Below are 23,759 nucleotides of genomic sequence, written 5' to 3' on the forward strand. Positions count from 1 at the left end.
CTTAGTAAAATCAGAATTGTGTGAGCTTTAGACAAATAGACAACCAAAGTATCTCAAAATCCTGATGTGTTGAAAAAAATGTCAAGACGTGAAAATCATTGAAAGAAAATATTGAGGGACACAAAGCCATCTCGGATTAAAATTTGCTGTTGACCAGTGTTGAAAATAGGCAGGTGATTTTTGATGACACAAAGTGAACAATGTTTTTTGAGATGCAGGGTTTCCAACAGCCTTTCCTCCAAAAAGTCGTTTTTGGAGCTTGTAACTGACCTACTTGGGAGCTAGTCATGTGGTATGATGTCATATTACTGATGACAACACACCGTGGCGGCTGCTATGAGGTCTTAAGGCCCTCCTAGGTCATGTTTTTTTTCTCACTGGGATTTTCAATGTCATTAAATCTTAGAATAATGCTTTAAGTGTGTTTTGCAGTGCCTTAATGCCAATTTAACAGTGAACATTTTTTCCCCTGTGTAGAACTGTCCTTGTTCGAGAATGTATTTTACCACAAACTGGAGCAAAGTTACCCATTGTCTTTTTCGTGAACTTTTTGTATTGGATCTGAAAGTGGATTGAGATGTCGTGTCTGTGACAAGGACCTATATTTCCAAGAGATGTTTGTATTTTATATTGGCCATTTCATACTGTGTCTCACTAATTTGTCTTTAATAAATGTTTGGACTGCTCATCCAGTCTATTCATCTATAATTTGCGGGTGCCGAAAGGCGGCAAATTGTGGCTCGTTTGGCTCCTTTAATCCAATGAATGCAGGTCAAATCCAGAAACGGGCGATATGGCACGTTAAAACCAAGCGTTGGATTTGACACACACTTCAGTGGAAACAGGCGTCATGGAAATGTCTCCATCTCGTGGCTGGTCTGCGCATTGTGAAGGGATGCACTGCAATGACAACGCCAATGTCAAGGATACAGAAGGTACAAAATAACGGGGCATTTAACCTAATGTGCCAATGACTCACACAGAAGCTTGTGAAAATATTTTCTCTTGACATTTATTCAAATAAACAATACAGCTTATAATTTGCTAGGATAAAATAAGTCTGAACACAAGCATTTTGAGACACAACTGTCCGCCCCATAGTACTAGAAATGGGCAACTTTTTTTTTTTTAGAATGGGGGGTTGTTGACACTTTGTTCTGTCATTCCTGTGACTTTGATCAGTGCCTGTACATGCGCGTCCTCTCTGCGGAAAGGCCGACATGTTCCACACAAACAAAGGGAGCATTTACAAGCGGAGCTGTCCCACAACCTGCAGCACTGGGGCACCGACATTTCGTTAACGTTAAATCATCAAATTAAAAAAAACACAAGCAACCTTGTCCTACCATCGTGATATCCATTTAAAACGATGTTCAATCTCCCCCCCCCTGCGGGGAGTCACATCTTCACTATCAGCATTACTCGCGAGAATAAGAAACCCCCCCCCCCTCCCCCGCCCTCAAATCCCTGGTCCCTGGTCTGTTTGGACACCCACTTAGCACTGCCACTACATTCCGTGAACAAGGTGCGAGTGGAGATCGAAGATGGGGGACCTCAAGCCGTGTTTGAGGGTGGGAGGGGGACAGCAACAAAACAAGAGTGAATGTCACTCAGTCTGGCAAAGAATTAACTAAAAAACAAAACTGAAGTGTCGGGCAGCAGGTTAGAAGCACGGACATCAAGCGGATGCGTGTTGGGACATGTCTGGCCAAACCATGTCTGGCTTGGTAGTGTCCTTTCAGAGCTCCTGGTGAGGTCACCTGTGCGCTGCTCCTTATTGCCAAACACCTTTTACGATGTTCATAAAGAATAAATAGGTCAAAACGATGCAAACGCATACCACACTTGCCCTTTAACTTCCATGCATATGGACTATTTACAAATTGGGGAGGGGAAAAAACCACAGACTTACTAGTTATTTTTTTTTCCTTCTCATTTTTTTGTTTATGAAATGTCTTTGCCCCTTTACAATCAGCCCTGCACACAAAAGAACCTCGCCACGTACTGCAGACATGGCCAGGACGATTAAAGCTGTTTAAAACATGTTCACACTAATGGGGAAAACAAAACAAACAAATCTAAAAAGATTCACAAAAGAAAAAAAAAGTGGAAAATAAGGTAGCTAAGGGGAACGTGTTACAAAACAAACCAAAAGAGAAAGTATGTTTGTTTAAACTGGACTTGCTGCTGCTAACAATACTGTAGTACACTTTCTTTTATTACTCTACCTTTTTATTTAAATATAATTTACTTCGATATTGTTAACGAAAAGGATGCAAAAGTGGTAGGTTTGCCAAAAGAGAGGCAGCAGAAGGCCCGTACTGCCCTGATCAATTGCATCAGCGCTCTTATTTTGTCAAGGTACTCCAGAGTCCAAAGCATTGAGACGTGTCCTCAATCCTCAATGTACTCCCACAAGTCCTTCTCGTAGCCTTCGTGCACGTGCTGCAGCAGAACCCGTCGCCGGCTCTCACAGTATCTGCCCGCACACATGTGCACACACGAATACGCGCACACACACACATCTGATCACATACACTAATCAAAGCCCGTGCGATTTCGCTCCAGATCCTCCACTGACCTGTACTTGTCTTGTACTTTCTGCTTGATATCCTGCAAGGAATCCTGGGAGATGTCTCGTTCTAGGTAACCAGACAGCACTTCAGTGGCATTTTCCAAGTCGGCCTGGTTATTCTGGGAAGGTGGCAAAATGTGTTACAGCCACAATAAACGCACAATGATACTTGCTTCATCGCAGGGGTTACTTTCCAGAACTCAGTGGGTGACAAAAATTCACTATTTTATAAAATTAAATGTAAAACTTAATCAAGTCCAAGATACTGCGGGAGCAGGGGGAAAAAAAAAAAACATGTCACATGGAGTCATCCATTCACCAGGAAGGTGCGCGCCCCCTCTATTTGGGGGGGCGGGGGGCACATGTTTCTGTGTTCAACGGGATTATGGACATGCTGTGTGAACAAATAGTTTCGTACTGGACATTAAATTAAAGAGCCATGACTTCCTTTCTTTACTCATCTCGTCACCAAAGTTCAAGCAAGTGAAGTCACTGAATATGTGTGCCTTTAAAATGCGGGGCCCGGCCTAGCAAGTGACACAGAAGTGTCAAGTTGGCTGTTGGCTGGCAAACTCAGATTTAGTCAGTCTGCTTGGTGACTTTGACCCTTATCTCAAGCCTGGTATTTTAAATGCATTCACTTTCTGTATGCTTGTATGAAATGATTCCTCTCATGGTACAACGTCCGAGTGTAAAGACAAAGGGCAGCCAAGGTGTGAATCACCGCGACGAAAACAGGACCAAGTGCACGTGAAAATGAGCTCAGAAGACCAAGAGTTCCCCCTCCTGGAGGATAATGGAGCATCATGCGACCTTGTCTCTTACCTCAAAAATAATTGACTGGTTGTTCTTCTTGAGGTAGAAGGCAAAGACGTAAGTGAACATGAGAGTGGAGCGGCATTGGCACAGCACGTCCACAGCCTTCTTCAGGAACTGCACCTCAATCCACGACATGTTGTGCTGCTGCATCTCCTCCATCTTTTGCTTGACCTGAGCGTACAGCTTGTGCTCGAAGCGCAGGCTCTGCATGTGATTCATGTAGCGGTTGCAGTAGAACAGGTACCTCTGCAAGGCCGCCCGCGAGCGCTGCGCACGGGATGGAAAAGACATGACGTTGAGGCGGATTCCAACGGAAAGCCAGACCGAGACGGAAAGCCGCATCAGCCTTTCCAGACAACTTGCCTCTTGAGCGTCTCTGGCGGCCTTGGCATCGTCTTCATTGTAGCGATTGCAATTGTACCTACAACACAACAACACGGCATGTTTTGTGAAATACCAATTTAGTTTACGGGTGGACATTTGAACGAGAATCATGGAATAACAGTCAAATGCAAAAGCGGTAGCTCCACTTTAGCATACTCATTGCCCAAAATAATTGCCGCATTTCGGGTTGCTCAAGTTTCTGCTCATTTCCAGAAAGGTGATGTTAATCTCAAGTTTTTAATAGTTTGTCCCCCTCAAAAGTACAGTACAACGGATTTTCCACACGCCCAAAGTGTGTGTTGTAATTTTTATTATTTTAATGAATAAATTGCTTTGACCAGACTTGGCATAAGACATGCAGACCAAATTAAAAATGAAGACATCTAATCCAAGATCTCATTTTGTTTGTTCGGGTGTAACTAATGTTGCGTCGGCTAAGTGCGACAAAGTTCTGTACTTCCATGGCAAACGTTTGTTTTTTAAATCACATCAACAATGAGCGTTTTTTACCAAGCAGAACCGTGAGGCTCCCATGGGCCTAGGCAGACCCAGCAGAACTCAGCTTTGCAGTTCTGGTTCCGACAAACCATGTGATTGCAGCCTCCGTCTTTCTCGATGGTCACATGGCACTTTGGACACTCCTACAAGGGACAGGATTATGATTATGATATTCATTCATATCTAAAACACTGACTTCTAATCAAGGTGCTCAAGGTATATCTTTTTTTTTTTTAATCGTATATTTCAGTGGATATTGAGCAACCAAACGGACTGTTGCACCGGTCTGCACACGCATTCAGTTCACAATGTCAAGTTGGGCACAGGTTCCCTCTGCTGATTATGGAGACACAAATAGGAATACAACCATCTTATCTTCAACCTGACCCATTTTACTGACCGCCCTCGCAGTTGATCTGTGCTTAGCCTGTGAGATTTATCAGTGTTTCCAACTTGACTGTTAGATTTGACTCGAGCATAAGACACAGGCAGGGAACAAAATGATTTGCTAAAGGATTGTATTGTTCTTAAATCCATCGGTAGCCAGAAAAAAAAAAAAAACCTCAGTCATGCCCACAGCAATTAGAGCAGCAGTATATCCAGAATGCTAATTTGATTAGTTTCACAAAGTAACTACTTAACTTTTTACCTTTGTATTTGCGGCAATCCAGTTTGAAGTTTCACTGTCATCGTCGCATTTCTTAATCCACTTTCTCAGCCACTGCAAAATTCAAGTGATGTCAGAGATGAAAAGATTACTTGACCCAAAAAATTGTAAAAAATTGAGATTCTTATTTGTATTCATCAATTGCTCATACTTTGCACTTGACAGGATCGTGCCAGTTCTCACCACAGTTGAAGCTGCAGCATGATTTAAAACAAAAACAAAAAAGTGAAACTTGCATACATTCACGCCTTGGACATTCAAGACCTTTTTCTAACGTTTGTCTCATACCAGAATTGACGGCCACACTTGCACTGCACGGGTTTGGCATCTGGGTACTGAACTTTAACGACATGATGGCAGTCTGGAGCGGGGCACCACTTTAACAGTCGATTGCACTGAAAATGACACACAGATTCAAACGATTTGAACCACTACAGTACTAGCAGCTAAATGGAACTCATGTGATTATCAATGTACAGTGGACCCCGACCAAAATGGGAGTTATGAGACACTGGTCGATATAGTACCTGTCATACACTCGGCCATCATCTAACTTCTATCAACTCCATGGACGAAGTAATATTTTAACAAACCATTTTATTATAATTCATTAGCTATTTTCACTACATGGGCGGCCCGGTAGTCCAGTGGTTAGCACGTCGGCTTCACAGTGCAGAGGTACCGGGTTCGATTCCAGCTCCGGCCTGGCCTCCCTGTGTGGAGTTTGCATGTTCTCCCCGGGCCTGCGTGGGTTTTCTCCGGGTGCTCCGGTTTCCTCCCACATTCCAAAAAATATGCATGGAAGGCTGATTGAACGCTCTAAATTGTCCCTAGGTGTGAGTGTGAGCGTGGATGGTTGTTCGTCTATGTGTGCCCTGCGATTGGCTGGCAACCGATTCAGGGTGTCCCCCGCCTACTGCCCGGAGACAGCTGGGATGGGCTCCAGCACCCCCCGCGACCCTAGTGAGGATCAAGCGGTACGGAAGATGAATGAATGAATGAATTTTCACTACATGCCACAGTGGTTAGTGCTGATGCTGCTTTCGTATGCGCAAATAAGTTCATTTTTGCTCTTTACCATCATGGTAAACTTTTGTCTCTATCGAAAGTCACATTTTCATTATACATCTGGTTTGGGAGTGTGTGGTCCGATGAACCCCCCAGTAGCACAGATAAAGTTTTTTACAGTAAATAATGTTAGAAAGTCACAAGAAGGGGTAAATCCATTGATGGCTTGATGCCAGTCAGTAAAATACAAAAACTGCTTTGTGGTAGTAAAGTCCACAGGGTTCAAATTCTGGGGGGAAAAGTAGCTTATACGAATACGGAAAACTTGGTACTTTATTTTCCAACAGTCAAAAGAGAGAAAGAAATTTCAACTTACCTCTACAAAACTATTAGTAATTAAATGCTGGTACTTCAACTTGACTTTTGAATCTGTGATAAGCCGCCTGTAGGAGAAGTTGAAGATTTGTTAGAATTTCTTAAAATTGGAAATGTTTGGTTCAGGCTTTAGAGACTCCACATAGACAATGAAACAAGATTTGGGAAATACAGTAATCCTTCGTTTATCGCTGTTCATGGGGACCAAAACCACCCGCGATAAACGAAAATCCGCGAAGTAGCGACCAACATATATATATATATTTTTAAAATTGCCCCACGTGGGACTTTGCGCTTGAGCAGAGCGTACTAACACACACACACACGGCCCACCTGGACCTTCCGCGCTTGAGCAGAGTGCCACACACGAGTACGCATTGTAAACAACACTTAGACACTGATTTTTGGGGACCCCCCCCCAAAAAATATATATATATTTTATAACTGTTTGAAAAAAATCCACAATGCACCGAAGTCGCAATAAATGAACCGCGAAATAGCGAGGGGTCACTGTAGTCACAACATTTACCAGCTACACATTTTAGACCATATTTTGCTCTGTATATAGATTAATGAGATAACCATCTCATATCTTGTTAGTGGGCGACATCATTATGTAGGTTAAGACAATTAGTGTCAGCTTAATAGGTAGAGGCCTAAACCAGTTACCGACCCAAGGATTCAAATTCAAAGGAATACCATGGTCTCAATGTGAACACAAAGCTTTTGATTTTACAAAAGTATCATTGGTTATTTTTTTCTGACGAAGAAGAACAAAAGGAACACTTACATGACCGTGTTGTCATCAACCAAAATGTCACAACTATGAGCAGGACAAGAGATGGTCTGAAGGAAAACACAAAATGTGCATCATCAATACATTGCCAATACAATTTTTTTTAAAGAAAAGATTGTATGTCTACCTGTCCCATCCCTTCTTCTATGATCTTAGTAGTCAAGTAATCACCCCAACACTGCATGCAGAACTTGTGTCCACACTCCAAGCCGGTAAAATACTGTAAAACACAAGCATGTCAACCCTTTATGCCTTGAAAACAGGACACTGAGCAACACATCAAAAGCAGCGTTGCATTTGGCCAGATAGCAGAGGATGCACAACAACTATCGGACCGCTATTGGGGGAGAGGGAAGAAAATGACATCACAACATGAACAGAACTGCACCAATAGATGTCCTCAAATAAAGTAACATTGGTCTGGGTACTGCCACTTAGCATATAAATATGGCACCACCATCACTACACCAGGGTGAGCCTTTTTTTTTTGTAACTTATTTTATTTCAAGCTACTTTGCAGACATGTTTACCAGAACCCAACAATGTTGTTCCAATACATGTTCATTCTCGATAGACAACAACATAAGATATCCTTTATTTGTCCCACACTGGGGAAATTTACAGCCTCCAGCAGCAAGAATGTAGGTAGAAAGAAGAAGAAAAAAAACAACAAACACCGTTCAATTAAGTGCAATATAAACACAAAATGGATAAATCGCAGTGCTATTTACAATTGTCTTTCACATCATTTAATTATTATTATTATATTTGTTGTTATTTTTATTCAGGAGCCTGACAGCAGTCGGTAGGAACGAGCGTCGGTATCTCTCCTTGCAGCGCGGGTGTAACAGTCTCTGGCTGAAGGAGCTACCAAGTGCTGTCAGGGCGGGCTGGAGGGTAGTGGGAGGGACTGGCCATCATAGCTTTTAGCTTAGTTAGCATCCTTCTGTTGCCCACCTCCTCCAGAGTGTCAAGGGAGCAACCCAGGACAGAACTGGCCTTCATGAGCCCAGTGACTATGCTCAGATTAATGGTGCAACGGCTGGACAGGGACGAAAAAGACGACACTGCATTCACAAAAGTTGGGTTTCACACAGCAATGGTGATCTGGGCGGCTTTTGAAAGCATGCTTCAGTAGTGAAAGATTAACAAGAATATGGTACATGCTGTCCCAAGGGACAACGCACGCAAGATAATATGACCAAGGCAACGAAAGATCGTACGTTTTCAGCACGCCATAAAGAGAGACTGTGCTGAGCCGGAGAATATTTGATTTTGTATCTTGGTTAGTGATGTACTTTCAGGACTTATTCAAACTGGGACTTTTGTATAAAATTTGGAATGTTTTAAAGACCAATGCACTTTTTTGTATTAACTGATGCATTCATTTTTTCATATTTTTTAAGACTCAGATACATGGGCTTGGGAAAGTATTTTTAACCTTTTGTCACATTTTAGGCTTCAAACAAAGATACATGTAATTGGATTTTATTTTATTTTTTGGAATCAACAGCAAGTGGGACAATTGTAAACGATATTAAAAAGTTTTTTTTTTTTAAATAAAAAACAAAGTAGGGCATGTGGTATTATTGGGCCCCATTCAAATCTGTGCAGCGAACACACTCCAGAAGTTCCCTGAGGATTTCTGAATGCTCAAATGTTGACCTAAATGACTGATGGTTTGAGCGTAACCAATCTCAGTATAAATGCACCAGCTGTGATGGGCCCAATACTTATGCAAGCCATTCGATAAGAAATTCTGTATCAAGTACATACATATGGATAATGTAGTATATAGTACACACATAAAAAAAGATCAGTTATGAGAAGCAGGTTATCGCCATTGGTGGAAAAAGGTCGTGCATCCCTAGATATTGCTCTGCTATATACAACATCATATTCTCTCTAAAGTGAAAATAAATGTCTTCTAAATTTGACACAAAGAAAATTACAGTTAACAATCGTGTCAAATTGGAATGATGTAGCTTTAATTTAGCATGCATTATTATGTGCCACAGACATCCGCTTGCCGATAACATTGTCTTAGTTAATGGCACAATTTACACATCGGGACACATCGCCTCACTAAAGTACGATGTCAACTTACAGAGTTTGGGAAATTCAGATAGCAGATCTGACATGGCATGTCCTGTGCGGATGATCTGGTGTTGATCGGAGGACGGATGCGAGGTTTCTTGCTCGGGTTGATGACGTGACACTCGGAGAAAAGCTTGTCCAGGTTGCCATCAAAATACCTGTGAGGGGTCAAGAAAACACGAAATACCCTCAGCTGCTCAGCCAACCTAATAAGAGTAGCTGCAAAAACAAAAAGTTAAGACTAACATCGTATTACCTTTCCATGAGTTTTTCCTTATCCCAGTTGAAGTGACTAAGAAGGATACGTGTAATTGTTGCAGGATTCTAGAGAAACCAAAAGAGGGACGGTCAGGTGTAAAGATTATTTAAAACTTTTCACTGTTAATAGGAAGCATGAATATTCTTTCATCATTGTAAAATTTGTTATAAAATGATTGCAACAGAATCTTCAAATGTAGGTAGCAACAGTTCACCTTCTGTCTGACGATGTCTGCGATAATCATTTGTTTGAGCATAGTCTTGGTAGTTACCATGTCTGAAAACAGCTGTTCTAAAACCTGATCAATCGTGATGAGCTGTGCTTCCCCAAGTGTGGTGCAAGCAAATCACAAAATTAAATGTTCAACTGTGCACCTCACCATGTTTTAAACTTGGAATACAGTGTGGGACGAATAAAGGACATCTTAACTTATCTTATTTACTGCTCAATTCATGGCAAAAAAAAAAAAAAAAAAAAAAAAAAACCAATCTATCATTAAAGAACATTAATTAAAATCACTGTGCTCTATTATTCAATACATTTATAATCCATCCATCCATCCATTTTCCGAACCGCTTGATCCTCACTATGTTTAAAGCAGCAGGGTAGCTCGCACTTTTACTCCTTTTTATTCTTGGCGCTGCGCTCTATGAAGTGCACTTTCTGAATCGAAGATGCAAAATTTGGTGTTCTGTCAAAAAGATGCCATAGTAACATGTAACAAACTTGATTTATGTCTTTCATTGTTGTGTTTTGCTGTTGAGGGGTTGTGATGGGCACTTGTGATCCCTCACTTTTTAGGGTTGATATTTTCCAAACCCCCTGCAATTGGTGGATATCGGGCAAATTGAGGTCTACTTCTGGGGTGGGGAGTATTTTTTAAGGGGTTTTCACGCCTCTATGAAGCCATTCCAACCCACCCCTTGCCAACTACCGCCACACGATTCTCAACCGGTAGCAAGCTGCAGGCTGCATTCATAAATGTGAGGAGCATGCTTTGCACCTCTGCAGCGGTTGGGGATGACTGGCTAATAACTACGTGAAAGTTCTTTTTAGCCTAAAATGGCTTCCCTTCACTCGAATCCCATGTCGCATTGCAGCCAAAGATACAATCCCGGAGGCTTAATGCACCTTTTAAATCCTTGTTATGTTGTGTGAAGAGAAAGTTAGTTGCCATGACTCCTATTCATCATCTTTACTGTCTTTCCCGTTTTGTCTCTTGCTTTTAAGACGACAAAGAAGTGCGCCAGAAGTAGTTTATTAACTTTCGCTGTGCACAACCACGCCAAGATTTCAAAAGGTGCATTAATCCACCATTAGTTTACCTTTGGCTACAATGCGATACAAAATTCTAGTTAAGGGAAGCTGTTTTAAGACAAACTTCAACAGTTAAGTCTTTTCATCGTCCTCTTTTGCTGTTGGAGGCAGAGCGCGCCCTGCTTCCAGTTTCTGAATCCAGCTCTTTACTATCCAGTTTGTACTGGCTGCATTTGGACTTTTTTTTTAAGTGCATTTGGAATAAACTAACAGCACATTTTAAGCAGCGCCATGAGAGACTGAATTTAAAGCACCCAAAATTTGAAATAAATAAAATCATAATTTCTCAACTGGTCCGGCTTAAAAATAACAATAAAGCCTGCAAAGTAGGGAGATAAAACTGCAATAAATTAAGTTGTGGCCGCAAATGAAAATCCTTGATAGAATGAATCCACAATAACCTCTTGACACATGACTTGAACAGGTAGGAGCGAGAGAGGAGGTAGCACTCTGTGACTTTCTGATAAGGCGCTACAATACTGTATATGATAACATATCAATATGGTGGCACCCACAACCCTCTTTAAAATTGTACTATCAAACATTACATACAGTATCATACAACCTATTCACAACCCCTGTGTACCAATAAAAATCTATACAAAGTGACAATTGTTCATTTTGTACTCGAAGGGTACTGTACTTTTGGGGTAAAAAAAAGTGTCACATTTATCGATTCTCAACTCATTCACTCGCAAAGACGTTTTTAAACGTCTTTTCAGACTTGGTCCAGAATTGGCTGGTACTGAATGAGTTACGGTAAGGGGAGTCATCAATTTATCGTGTTGTTCTGTCTAGAGCCCGTCTTGATTAAATCCGCCGAAATGGGTGATTGGGTTTTACCTTCATGTATTCTAACCATTCAGAGCAGAGTACACTGGTCTCATTATTTGTTACTCATAACTCTAACCTTGAGCTTTTATCGTTAATTTGTCGATAAGGTCTATGGACTTGGCATTCAAAACAGAGCATCTTTTTTTAACAAGCAATTTACTTTACTACTCCATTTGACAGACTATGGCGTGTTCTTCAAAACAAAAACAACCAAAAAAATCTGGTTACGTCGATGGCGCAGTAACAGAACTGAGGCCACTGCTGATATAGGGTGTCCAGTATTTGAGAACCCCTGTCTAGTCTGTTTTAGATGCCTCCTTCCTCCAAAACACCAGATTCAAATGTTGTTAGCAGGCTTCTGCTAAGTTTGCTTATGAGCTGAATCAGATGCATTGGAGGACGATGACATCTTTAAAAAAAAAAAATTGCTGGATAGATTTCTCGAGGACTGGACTATATCTTCAAATTTTAAAATAATGCGGCAATGATGAATCTGCGCAGAATTGAGTCAGCCTAGACTAGCTGCATTTGAAACACTAGATATGCAGGTGGCTTCAGTTTTAGACAATTTTTTTAGATTTCACAAATCAGTGATGGGTGTAATGGTGTCATAAAAAACAGCAATTGTTTTAATTTTTTTCAGAAGCATAAGCATCACCTTGTAATGTTTTCAATTGCCAAAATATTCTCTTCTGCTTAATGCCACTGGCCTGTGACCCCCTCAAAAATAAAAATTCTCAATCACATTTGGATTTTTTTCAAACAAGTACCTTCACTGTTTGTTTATTGAACATAAAACATATACAGTAATAATTTGACAGAAAATAAGGTAGATAAAAAAGTAAAAAGAAAGAAAGAAATCAGTCTTCATTCAACATAGTTATGTTCAAGGGAGTAGGATGAAGTAAAAAACGTATCTAGTCCTACCTTTAAATACATGTATGATGTCTCATGCCCGCAATCTATTTTACAGGTTTGCAGATCATGTTAATAGTGTGTGTGTTTAGTATTTGTAGCAATGGGCGGCCCGGTAGTCCAGTGGTTAGCACGTCGGCTTCACAGTGCAGAGGTACCGGGTTCGATTCCAGCTCCGGCCTCCCTGTGTGGAGTTTGCATGTTCTCCCCGGGCCTGCGTGGGTTTTCTCCGGGTGCTCCGGTTTCCTCCCACATTCCAAAAACATGCGTGGCAGGCTGATTGAACACTCTAAATTGTCCCTAGGTGTGAGTGTGAGCGTGGATGGTTGTTCGTCTCTGTGTGCCCTGCGATTGGCTGGCAACCGATTCAGGGTGTCCCCCGCCTACTGCCCGGAGACGGCTGGGATGGGCTCCAGCACCCCCCGCGACCCTAGTGAGGATCAAGCGGTACGGAAGATGAATGAATGAATGAATGAATGTTTAAATGCATAAATGAAAACGTGTACTGCTCACAACCGTTTCCCCATGCTTGGGTCATAATTGTTTCATATACACCATTACTGAATTCAATCAACAATGTGAAGACAGTCAAATGTTTTAATGTAATGTATGCTGTTGCCAGGCGCTACTTGTTAAAGACATGCAACTTTCACTGTTGTTTTCCTCAAGTGTGGCATGACGTACAAGACAGCAAATGGAGGCCCTAACAAGACTATGTACCACAACAATACATTTCTTCTGAGACGTTTACCTGTTAAACAAGTATCAACCTGCGTCACAATCAACCCATACCCATCCAAAAAGGTTTAGATATACATATTTGTAAAAATCCATCACCCAAGGTGTCCTGGGCATATAATCAACCGACGTCAACTAATTCGATGACCAAGCTTTTCGTCAAGTAGTGAAAAATATCGTTGAAGCCAATGTAGTTAACCAATTTTGTTTCTAGCGCGACGTTCGTAGACGCATGCACTTTCACGAAGTGGCCTGGGTCAGAAGAATGAAATGTTTGGCTTATCGATATGAAGACACTACTTGTAGTTTGCTAGCTAGCAAAGTGGCTAACAGAAAGGTAGCATTAGCTTTGGAAACCATTGCTGCCAACTTCTCAATAGGGATTAGACTACTCCCTGGATCAACATCAGCATTGAAGTGTTGTCATGTCCATAATGAAGTTTCACGTTTACCGTTTGTGGATACACGCTGTGTGTACAAAGAACGACTACAATCGCGTCCGCATTTCGTGTACTCACAGCCACCCCAGTTAACCTGTCAACTTCCAGCAAGTAAACTACTCCACGAGAGCTAATTGCTAAGCTAACAACCATGGCCTGGTAACTGTTCATCAAGAGCCCCGGACCTGCGGACTTCGGCCGTCTCGACCCGTGACACGACAAACTGCCTACCTGGATAACCTCGTTGACGTCCTTGATGCACTCCACCATGTGCTGGAGGATCTGCTCAGCGGTCAAAACCTCGAAGCGGTAGTCCTCCTCTTCCTCGCCGGGGCCTTGACCGCCTCCGACCGTATCGCCGCACTCGTCCCGCTCCGCGGCGGCCACAACCGGATCGACCAACTCCACCTCGCCGAGCTCCAGGGTGTCGTCCTCGGGCTCTTCTTCGGCGCTGTCCTCGCTACATTCTTCCTCTTCGTCGTCGTATTCATAGTTATAACCCTCGTCTGAGTCCATTCCTAGGGGCGCTTATCAACTTGTGACAAACTCACCTAGAGGTCTACAAACACAGTGTGCGCGCGGTTGCTCGCGGAATGAGCCGAAGGAGGCGAAGTGATCCGAGCTTGTTTTCCAGGCAGCTGCGAAAATAACAACAAAACGTCGCCGCTGTTAAGCCAACAAAGGGACACGGCGTCACAAATTGACGACGCGCTGACGTCACACGGACTGTACAGAAATCCACGAAAAAAAACCTCCGTTCCGAATTAAAGCCTTCCCGACGTGACGAAACACTTCCCGCTTCCGTGAAACGTTTCGAATTGTTAGACATATTCGGACATTAATTTAGAGTCCCATTCAGAAAAACGTCAGCCTTTAATTTCACATTTTAACACCCAATTTATTATTTTCCCACAAGAAATTAGATGCTTTTAGATGCTCTGGCTTTTCATTTTTTCCTGCCATACATTAAGCGTTTCCGGAATATCGAAACATTAAAAACTATTTTATTCGGGGGAATGAGGTGCGGTCCTCACAACAATAGGACAATCCAGACAATTGCTGTACGTGTTCTAACAGCATGGCTTCGTAGTAAAAGTGCGGATACGAGACTGGCCTTTCTGCAGTCCAGACCTGCATCCCACTCAAAATGCGTGGTGGATTATGCAGCAACGGAGACCGCGGATTATTAACATGCTGTTTTAAGACTGAATGTGGTAAAAAAGTTCAATAGGGGACTAATCTCTTTGAAAACCTTCCTTTCTACTGAAACGGTACATTAAATCCCGTTTGTGGATACTGTGGAGTAAGTATTATTTTATATTTTTAAACTAGATCACAGGTGGGCAAAGTCTGGTCCACTGGTCACCCTCTGTCTATTCCATCCTTTACTCTGACTATATTATCTAATTACAGGTATACTTTCAATTTATCTTCCATCCATTTATCCTTGGGAATATGGGAAGAAACCGGAGTACCCAGAGAAAACCCAGAGAAAACCAACGCAGGCACGGGGAGAACACGCAAACTCCACACAGGAAGGCCAGTACATCTGCACTGTGAGGGTGTCGTGCTAACTAGTCGACCACTGTGCCGCCCTATGGCAAGCCATTTGAGCATTTATTCAAAATCCCTGATATCAAACATAAGTGTGTTACACTAGTTCGATCTCTTTCAGCACTAGTTCGACACTCGGCCACACTAGTGACACCGAATGTCGAACTAGTTGCACAGAAATCCTCACTAGCCACTCATTTTTGGCAACTAGTGCCATGTTTGTCCAACGTGTGCTGACAAAATTCTAACTAGTGACACCTGGAAGCACACAAGCAGAGGGAACTTCCCAGCTAGTCGGCTTTTTTATGCCCTAGTGGCCTACTAGACCAAACTAGTGAGGTTCAAGGTCTTACTAGTTTACTAGTAAGGTTTAAAAAGTGTTAACATGTTACCTAGTGAAACGTGGATTGTTCTAACATGTTAACTAGTGGCCTATGATTTCCTGCACTAGTTAACTAGTGGGAGCTGAAATAATAATAATAATAATAATACATTTTATTTGTGGGCGCCTTTCTAGAAACTCAAGGACACCTTACAACAAGAAGTTAAAATCACGAGTACAATGTTAAAAACAACATCAAATAAGAAAAAATACAACAAAAAATAAATAAATAAAATAATGGCTTTATGGTCTGAGTGAATAGGCTTGTCGAAACAGATGTGTTTTGAGGCTGGATTTGAAATGTGTTAGTGAGTCTGAATTACGAAGGTCAGCTGGGAGTGAGTTCCAAAGCTGGGGAGCAGAGCGACTGAAGGCTCTATTTCCCATGGTGACGAGGCGAGCAGGGGGGACAGAGAGGAGGACAGAGGAGGAGGAACGAAGAGAGCGGACAGGCGTAGGAATATGGATGAGGTCAGATAGGTATGGAGGGGCTAGGTTATGAAGGGATTTGAATGTGAGGAGCAGGATTTTATATTGAATGCGGTGTAAAATGGGGAGCCAGTGGAGATGTTGAAGGACAGGGGTAATATGGTTTATGTATGGCGTGAGTGTGATAATGCGGGCGGCTGAATTTTGGACCAGCTGAAGCTTATGGAGGGTATCCACTAGTTAACTAGTGAAGGATAAAACATTGATAGTGCACTAGTTTAAGATCATTAAAGCCTTGATATCCAACTAGTGAGTCCAAAAATGTTACTTGCTCACCAGTGATGCCCCAAATATCCACTAGTTCCACTAGTGCGACATTTTGACTTCACTAGTCAAACTAGTGAAGTCAAAATGTCGCACTAGTGGAAATAGTGGATGTCACCCTACTCACTAGTCAACCAGTTAAATGGGCGTTTGATTTAACTAGTTAACTAGTGATGGCAAAATGTTCACTTGTACAACATGTGAAACACTAATGGCTCTCACTGGTCACACTAGTTACGCTAAATGCTAATCAGGAGACAGGACAGTGCCAGAAGTGAACACCTCCTATTGGCTCCAAGATAACAGCTCCACCCAGCAAAAAATTAACCCTTTAAAACCTGATTCTGAGCTTTCACAATTATTTACCGCCATTTGCGTAATATCTGCAGTATACAGAAGGAATCAAGCAATTTTTCATCTTCCGTAACGCTTGATCCTCACTAGGGTCGCGGGGGGTGCTGGAGCCCATCCCAGCCGTCTCCGGGCAGTAGGCGGGGGACACCCTGAATCGGTTGCCAACCAATCGCAGGGCACACATAGACGAACAACCATTCGCACTCACACTCACACCTAGGGACAATTTAGAGTGTTCAATCAGCCTGCTATGCATATTTTTGGAATGTGGGAGGAAACCGGAGCACCCGGAGAAAACCCACGCAGGCCCAGGGAGAACATGCAAACTCCACACAGGGAGGCCGGAGCTGGAATCGAACCTGGTACCTCTGCACTGTGAAGCCCATGTGCTAACCACTGGACTACCGGGCCGCTCAAGCAATTTTTACCAGTCATTATTATGTACACGGAGAAAGAGTAATGGTACAGCTCTACAGTATCTTTCCACTTTTAGATATGTATGCTATACTAAATAAAATTAATACGGCACCATATAATGCAACAGTTCTGCAACATATTCTCCCTAAATATTGATGTGAATTTTCAGTTGTTGCTAAATCAGTTAGGATGCTATAATTTGTGGTGTAGATGCGAATTTAGGAGAGCAGGACAATATATCGCATTACAATTTGAGCAGCAGCTTGTTTGATGTCCCCAAACCGGCTCATCTATTATATTTGTCGTGCAATGCAACGAAAATGAGCACAATTGAAAAACATAGGCTTCTTATATTTTAAAATAAAATAATCACATGTTTACCGTTCTGGGGTTTCTACAATCATGAATGAAGGCATTATTTACAGCAGGTTGACAGCAGCGTGAATGAGCAGATTAGATGGAGTAGAATTTGATTGGGGCTTCACTGATTTATTTCATACAATTCATATCCAAAACAGTTGAAAAATATTTGATTGTCAAAATATTTAAATACAAGAACTATATCAAGAAATTAACAAAACATACACCGTTTTTTTTAATTAGGAGAAAAGTCTAAAAACATATCACAGATGACAAACGTTGTGCCTCTCCTCCTGTTCTTCAATGAAGCTGATCACCCTCCAGCTCCCGTTAGAAACATCGTGCTGCTGAAGGTGTGCCGGCAGAATGGTTATGATGCAGGAGGTGCTGTGGACTCTCCCAGAAACGAGGACCTAGTTTAGTTTAGTTGTAGATCCAGTAAAACATAGTGCAAATGTTACATTATTTATAATGCACAGTTAGTCTTGTGAATATTAAAAATGTACTTCATGTAATGCAGGCAGCGAATAATTCCAACGAACTAAGGCAGCAAACAGTAAGAGCAAAATCATGTTCCAAACATTAACTTTAACTCTTTTTGTCAATTAGCTTGTGAGTAATAAGACAAAATGTGACTCAGACAGAGAACTGTCAGAGCAAACGGCAGATTTTAGAAAGTCCAGCCGAAATAAATCTGCACCCGACTGCGACTGTCAGCGTTGAACTGCCGCCATTGCTGTCAAAGTCAGACACATCTCCGAAATCGTTGGAGCAAATTTTTAAGCAGGATTCATCTTGTATAGGCATAATCGTAAAACAACATTTTGTGTAACAGCAAGATTAATATTTACCTGAAAAGCTTTCAATGCGTCTGAAAGTTTTCTCCTCCGTTTTTGTTGGGGCTTGGCTCGAAATGCATCATGATTGGCTGCCCATAGTCCTCGTGTCTGTCGGACGTGCTCTCATTGGTCTACAATACAATCATGGATGAATAAATACTCAAAGGGCTTGCCAGGCAAGCCCTTTGAGTATTTATTCCATATTGCCCACTAGTTCACTTGTAAGATCATTTTGAGGCTTACTAGTTGACATGTAGGCCACAAAACGCCCACTAGTAAGATCATTTTGTCGCTTACTAGTAAACATGTAAGGCCATAAATCACTAGTTCATTAGTAATATAATTTTGACGTTTACTAGTGAACACGTAAGCCACAAAACGCCCAACAGTTCACTAGTAAGATCATTTTGACGCTTACTAGTTGACATGCAAGCCACAAAACGCCCACTAGTTCACTAGTAAGATCATTTTGACGCTTACGAGTGAACATGTAAGCCCCAAAACGCCCGCTAGTTCCATAGTAAGATAATTTTGACGCTTTCTATTTTACTTTTGCCCTCCACTGTGTGTGTATGTATTTAAATATATATAGTGTCCATAAAGTCTCTTTACCATTTCAAAAATGTATTAAAAATGCAATTGATTAGATATTTTATTCAGATTTGTTCTATTGTAACATTTTATATATACATATATTAACAGAGAGAGAGAGAGAGAGAGAGAGAGAGAGAGAGAGAGAGAGAGAGAGAGAGAGAGATTAATCAAAAGTATGAATTGTTTTTATAAAATCACTTCTGTACTTCTTCAGGTATTATGAGCTGGGCGTGTAAGGGTTAAAGCTTTAAGACTGAATATTCATTCACTGAATATTAACGAATGAAAATTCTTGTCCCGCCTGCTTCATTTACATGCAGCCCACCTGTGAAAATGTCGGTGTTCGAGTCGCAACTGAGACATGAATGATCGCATGTTACAGTTCACATGCTCACTTGTAAGGGCCAAATGTCCACTGGGTACACTAGTTCAGGTGTTCTGGCCTTAGCAGTGAACTTGTCAGTTTAAAAATTGATCACTAGTCAGGCATATTATGTCCATTAGTTACACTTCTAAACCTTACTAGCTGACTAGTGAGGTTCAAAATGTTCACTAGTTAGCTTGTAAATGCGACAATTTCTACTATTTGTACTAGTTGGGCTCATTTCAAACTCACTTATGAACTAGTGAAACACATGTTTTCTTTCTAGTAAACGAGTTGAGTCCAGAGTTAGCCACTTGTTCACTAGAGACGCTCGTGTTTATTCAACTAGTTAACTAGTGGGAGGCATTTTGTCTCACTAGTCAGACCAAGAAAGAACTTGTGCAAGTGAACTTGACATTTTTCCTACATGTTGGGCTTTTCTTTTCACTTGTTGGTGTAAATCAGCACTTGTGAGCGACTGCACGAGTGCAACAAACATCTAACATGTAGGGATTTTTGTTGCACTAGCTCATGTTTTTGGCACACTCGCTGGCATGTACATCGTACTAGCTAAATAAAATTGCTTACTAGTTGACATGTGTGCACAACTAGTGAACTTGTAAAGTTTTGTAACTGCCAAACATGTAAACTAGCCAAATGTGATAATTTCACTAGTAAACTAGATGTGTGCACATGTCACCTAGTGCCCAGCTTTGTCAAACATGTTCAGTCAAAATCTATACATGTTCAGCATTGAGCCTGACAAGTGAGACAAAATATGTTCCACTAGTTAACTAGTGATATGAAAATCTGTGTCACTAGCTCACTAGTGTGTCACACTGAACCCAACTAGTTTACTAGCGAGGAAACATGTGTATCACTAGTTAACAAGTACACTGAAAATGAGCCCAACTAGTGTAACTAGTGGATATCTCTACATTGACTTGTGAACATGTTCACATTTTGAAACCGTCTAGTTAACGTGTAAGGTCAAATCGATTGCACCTAGTTTACTAGTTTGGATTTCTGGATTCACTCGTCGACATGTAACCAATAATGGGCATCCTCTAGTCAACTAGCTGCAAATCCTCAGGACAACTTGTAAACTAGTGTAAAACATGCAAATGAAGTGGGTGTGAAATCTGAATCCTGATTGGTGTATTTTAACTGCAGATCCAATAGGAATCCTGCAGCCACATTTCTGCCCCACCTCATTATATTTTGTGCAACTAGCTTACTAGTGAGCAGTTTGGCATCCACTAGTTCTACTAGTGAACATTTTAAACCTCACTAGTTGAACTAGTCCGACATTAAATGTAACACTAGTGCAACTAGTAAATATTTGGGGCATCACCAGTGAACAAGTAACATTTTTGACACTCACTAGTTAGATATTAAGGCGTCAAGGGGCTTTAACTAGTAAACTAGCTACTGTTTTATCCGCCACTAGTAAACTAGTATTTCAGCTCACACTTGTTTACTCGCGCAGGAAATCACGGGTCACAAGTTCACATGTTAGAATAATCCATGATTGACAAGTTAACATGTTGCTGAAAATGACTAGTTGGAGTTTGTATGCAACTAGTTCGACATTCGGTGTCACTAGTGTGGCCAAGTGTCGAACTAGTGTAACACACTTATGTTTGATATCAGGGATTTTGAATAAATGGCTTGCCATACCGCCCTCTATGGACTGTACATGTTTGGGCCCCCTGGAGTACAAATATCACTCATCAGACTTGCATGAGGTGCATTTGTAAAAAAAAAAAAAAAATTTTATATATATATATATATATATATATATATATATATATATATAACACACACACACACACACACACACGTTATGCATTAGTTTAAAATCCCAACATTGTAGTTGTGGATAGATACCACTAAGTAGCAGTACAACTTTTTTTTCGTGCATAACATCACCTCTGTTACAAAATGTGTTTAAAACAAAAAGGTGATATGGATGTATTGTATAAAATGAGACCAATACTATACTGTACCAATAAGAAGTGAGACACATTTGAGGTAACAGTTGGGGTAAAAAAAAACAACAACAAAAAACGTTTGTTAATTCATTTCAAAACGCAAGAAATCCTCCGAAACAAGATTATGGAGGTCATGACTTGACAAAAAGTCAGAGGGCATCATTTACATTTTTAAAATGCATTATATACATAAGTCATACCAGGTTATCAAGAATTTGTACAATTGCCTGTTCCTGCCTGTTAAACTAAGATGACATCACTTTGTTCTGAAAAGGGACAACTGGATTAGCCCTTGTGTGGATTATATTAGTGCCAGCGTATGGCAAGGCAGGGCGATCGAAGCTGCAGTCAGAGTGCTGACACCTCAATCTTTGCACTTTTTTTTTACCCACCATTTTCCATCGCTACCTGGGATATAGTGCTGAGTGAGGCAGTTTCACAAAGTCAAGGTTTACCGCCTTTCAAAAAGTAAATTGTTTTTTTTTCTGTTGCCTTTCTTTATTATAAAGATTGCATTATTCCAAAAACAGTGGTGATTAGTTGTTACCTGAGCCCGGAGCAACCATCATGTCATTTTCAGTCGACAGCACAAGTCAAAATGGCTGCCCTCTGTGATTGATAAAAACTGGTGGACTCCACAAACACAATATTAATCAGAATGTCTTGTTTAGAAAATAGAATAGTTTGTGCGCATAGAACATTTATTGTAAAGAAAACGTTTCAGCTCATTAAAGTGTAAAAATGGCATTTATCAGACAAGACAATGGGCATACATTGATAGTCTAATAATATACACATGAGATGGGTTTAAATTCTGCCTGAACCATTTTTCCAATATTTTGGTCTCTGCCTCTCCTATTCATTACATAAATGTTAAGTGTTATTCAAAACTGAGCAACTACAGACTAACCATTTTGGATTATTTACTTAGGCAACACGGTGTGCATCATGTCTGACTCACACTTTTTGAAGTTTAGGGTTTGATTTGTTCTGTGAATGTTTTCATCAAGCTTCCATGGGTTTTCTTTGGGTACTACAGATTCCTCCCACATTAACATGCATGCCAGGTTAATTGGAGACTAAATCGCAGGTGTGAACATAGACACGTTAATTAATGGTGGAAAATATTTTTAAATGATTTAGCTGGTCTTTGTTTTTTTTAGTACCATGAAAAAAAGCATTTCAACAAGGCTGTGTAAACAAACCTAGCCAATCCGAGTGTTCACTGGAACCGACGACTGACACCATTTTGTATACTGCTATAGGCCAATTCAGTCATATCAGATTTAAAAGCCGAACAATTCTAAATGTTGCTTTCTCCTTAGGTTTGTCCCTGCTCCTATTATAAATGTGTTGAATATGTTTTGAGTTTACCTTCAGATCAATTATACATTTGCTGTGTAAATATACAATTAATATAAATGAGTTGTGGCAGAGTATAAACTGACCTAGAGCTATATTACATCCATGTGAAAATGGCAAGAAAGACAGATATCTGAAATTTCCACTCAATGTGGGGTGGCCACAATGGGTAGCGTTTCCTGTATGACATGATTAACTGGCCATCAGGCTCATTAAATAAAACGATGGGATTGTTGTGTTAAACTGTGGAATGTAGAAATAAATGAGTAGACAATGATCACAGGGTTTGACAATTAATGACTTGCATCTACAGTAAGTATTCAAAGTGATTGATTTGCATGTGTAGACAGCCCACATTAGGAGGATGACAAATTGACATTTGCTTACACAGCATTTGGTGTTAATCTTGTCCCCTTGCACGAAGTCCCTCCACTATCAGCACTGCCAAGTTGGTAGGAATTCATAATGGCTCTGTGAAAAAATGATAACAGCGGTATCATATGTATAAAGGACAGTGAAATTTGACCGGACAGATTTTGTTTAAAGAAATCACCAATTTAAAATTAGTGGCTGCTGTGTACACATAATATTAGTTGTGTGACTCAAGGCAAGTAAGGCAACAATCTTCCAGTCTCTCATACTTATGTGGATGTTTTTTTTAAGTGTGGTCTAATTGTAGCAACAATTTGCAAGGCCCTAAAACAGGTAGAGACTCAGCAAGACCAGTCGTGGGTGTGGCTGAGTCAACAAGTCAGTGCCATTTACCCTCACCGGAGTTCCAGCTGTGGAAGCCCTCTTTGTGGCCCGTCAATGGTTGGGCGACTGTTCATGCTGCTGTTGCTCAGCTTTGTTGGAACAATCAAGCAATTGTTCTTTCAAAGGACCATTGTCAGCACAACCAAGGGAGAAGTTGCTGAGTGACATGTTCAAAGACTGAACAAGATCCCTGTGAGAAAAGCAGGGAGAAATTTGTATACTTAACTGTACGTTTTAATCCATACTTTCACAAAACATGTAAATATTATAAAGCTTTTCAGCAGCCCAATACAGTACCTTGCAGCAGT

The 23,759-nt window shown here is 41.0% G+C and overlaps 1 protein-coding gene across 3 annotated transcripts; it reads right to left on the reverse strand.

Annotated features, from left to right (window-relative positions):
* Positions 1–996: 996 nt before the first annotated feature.
* arih1 (ariadne ubiquitin-conjugating enzyme E2 binding protein homolog 1 (Drosophila)) lies at positions 997–23,641 on the reverse strand. 3 transcript variants are annotated; one of them, XM_052061397.1, is made up of 16 exons: positions 23,467–23,641; positions 23,083–23,166; positions 13,954–14,360; positions 9,476–9,543; positions 9,230–9,377; positions 7,250–7,342; positions 7,117–7,172; positions 6,328–6,394; positions 5,232–5,338; positions 5,095–5,137; positions 4,926–4,997; positions 4,289–4,419; positions 3,758–3,815; positions 3,401–3,661; positions 2,582–2,694; positions 997–2,479 (listed from the first exon to the last, which is right to left on the reverse strand). In XM_052061397.1, the coding sequence occupies exons 3-16, from the start codon at positions 14,236–14,238 to the stop codon at positions 2,395–2,397; spliced, it is 1,587 nt and encodes a 528-aa protein (XP_051917357.1). In that variant the 5' UTR covers positions 14,239–14,360; positions 23,083–23,166; positions 23,467–23,641; the 3' UTR covers positions 997–2,394. The 3 variants fall into 3 exon arrangements, with proteins under 3 accessions (XP_051917357.1, XP_051917358.1, XP_051917359.1); XM_052061398.1 differs by having other exon boundaries at positions 23,461–23,641; XM_052061399.1 differs by lacking the exons at positions 13,954–14,360; positions 23,083–23,166; positions 23,467–23,641 and adding an exon at positions 13,801–13,915.
* Between the last annotated feature and the right edge of the window lie 118 nt (positions 23,642–23,759).

This window comes from Hippocampus zosterae, chromosome 3 (assembly GCF_025434085.1).
Source record: "Hippocampus zosterae strain Florida chromosome 3, ASM2543408v3, whole genome shotgun sequence".
NCBI lineage: Eukaryota > Metazoa > Chordata > Actinopteri > Syngnathiformes > Syngnathidae > Hippocampus > Hippocampus zosterae.

Bases quoted from the DNA above. Each gene is read 5' to 3' on its own strand.
- arih1 (XM_052061397.1), bottom strand. From the start codon at position 14,238: ATGGACTCAGACGAGGGTTATAACTATGAATACGACGACGAAGAGGAA. The intron at 9,378-9,475 runs GTAATACGATGT...GACCCCTCACAG, and splicing joins AAGGAAAAACTCATGGAAAG to GTATTTTGATGGCAACCTGG. The intron at 4,420-4,925 runs GTAAAAAGTTAA...TGTCCCTTGTAG, and splicing joins GGATTGCCGCAAATACAAAG to GAGTGTCCAAAGTGCCATGT.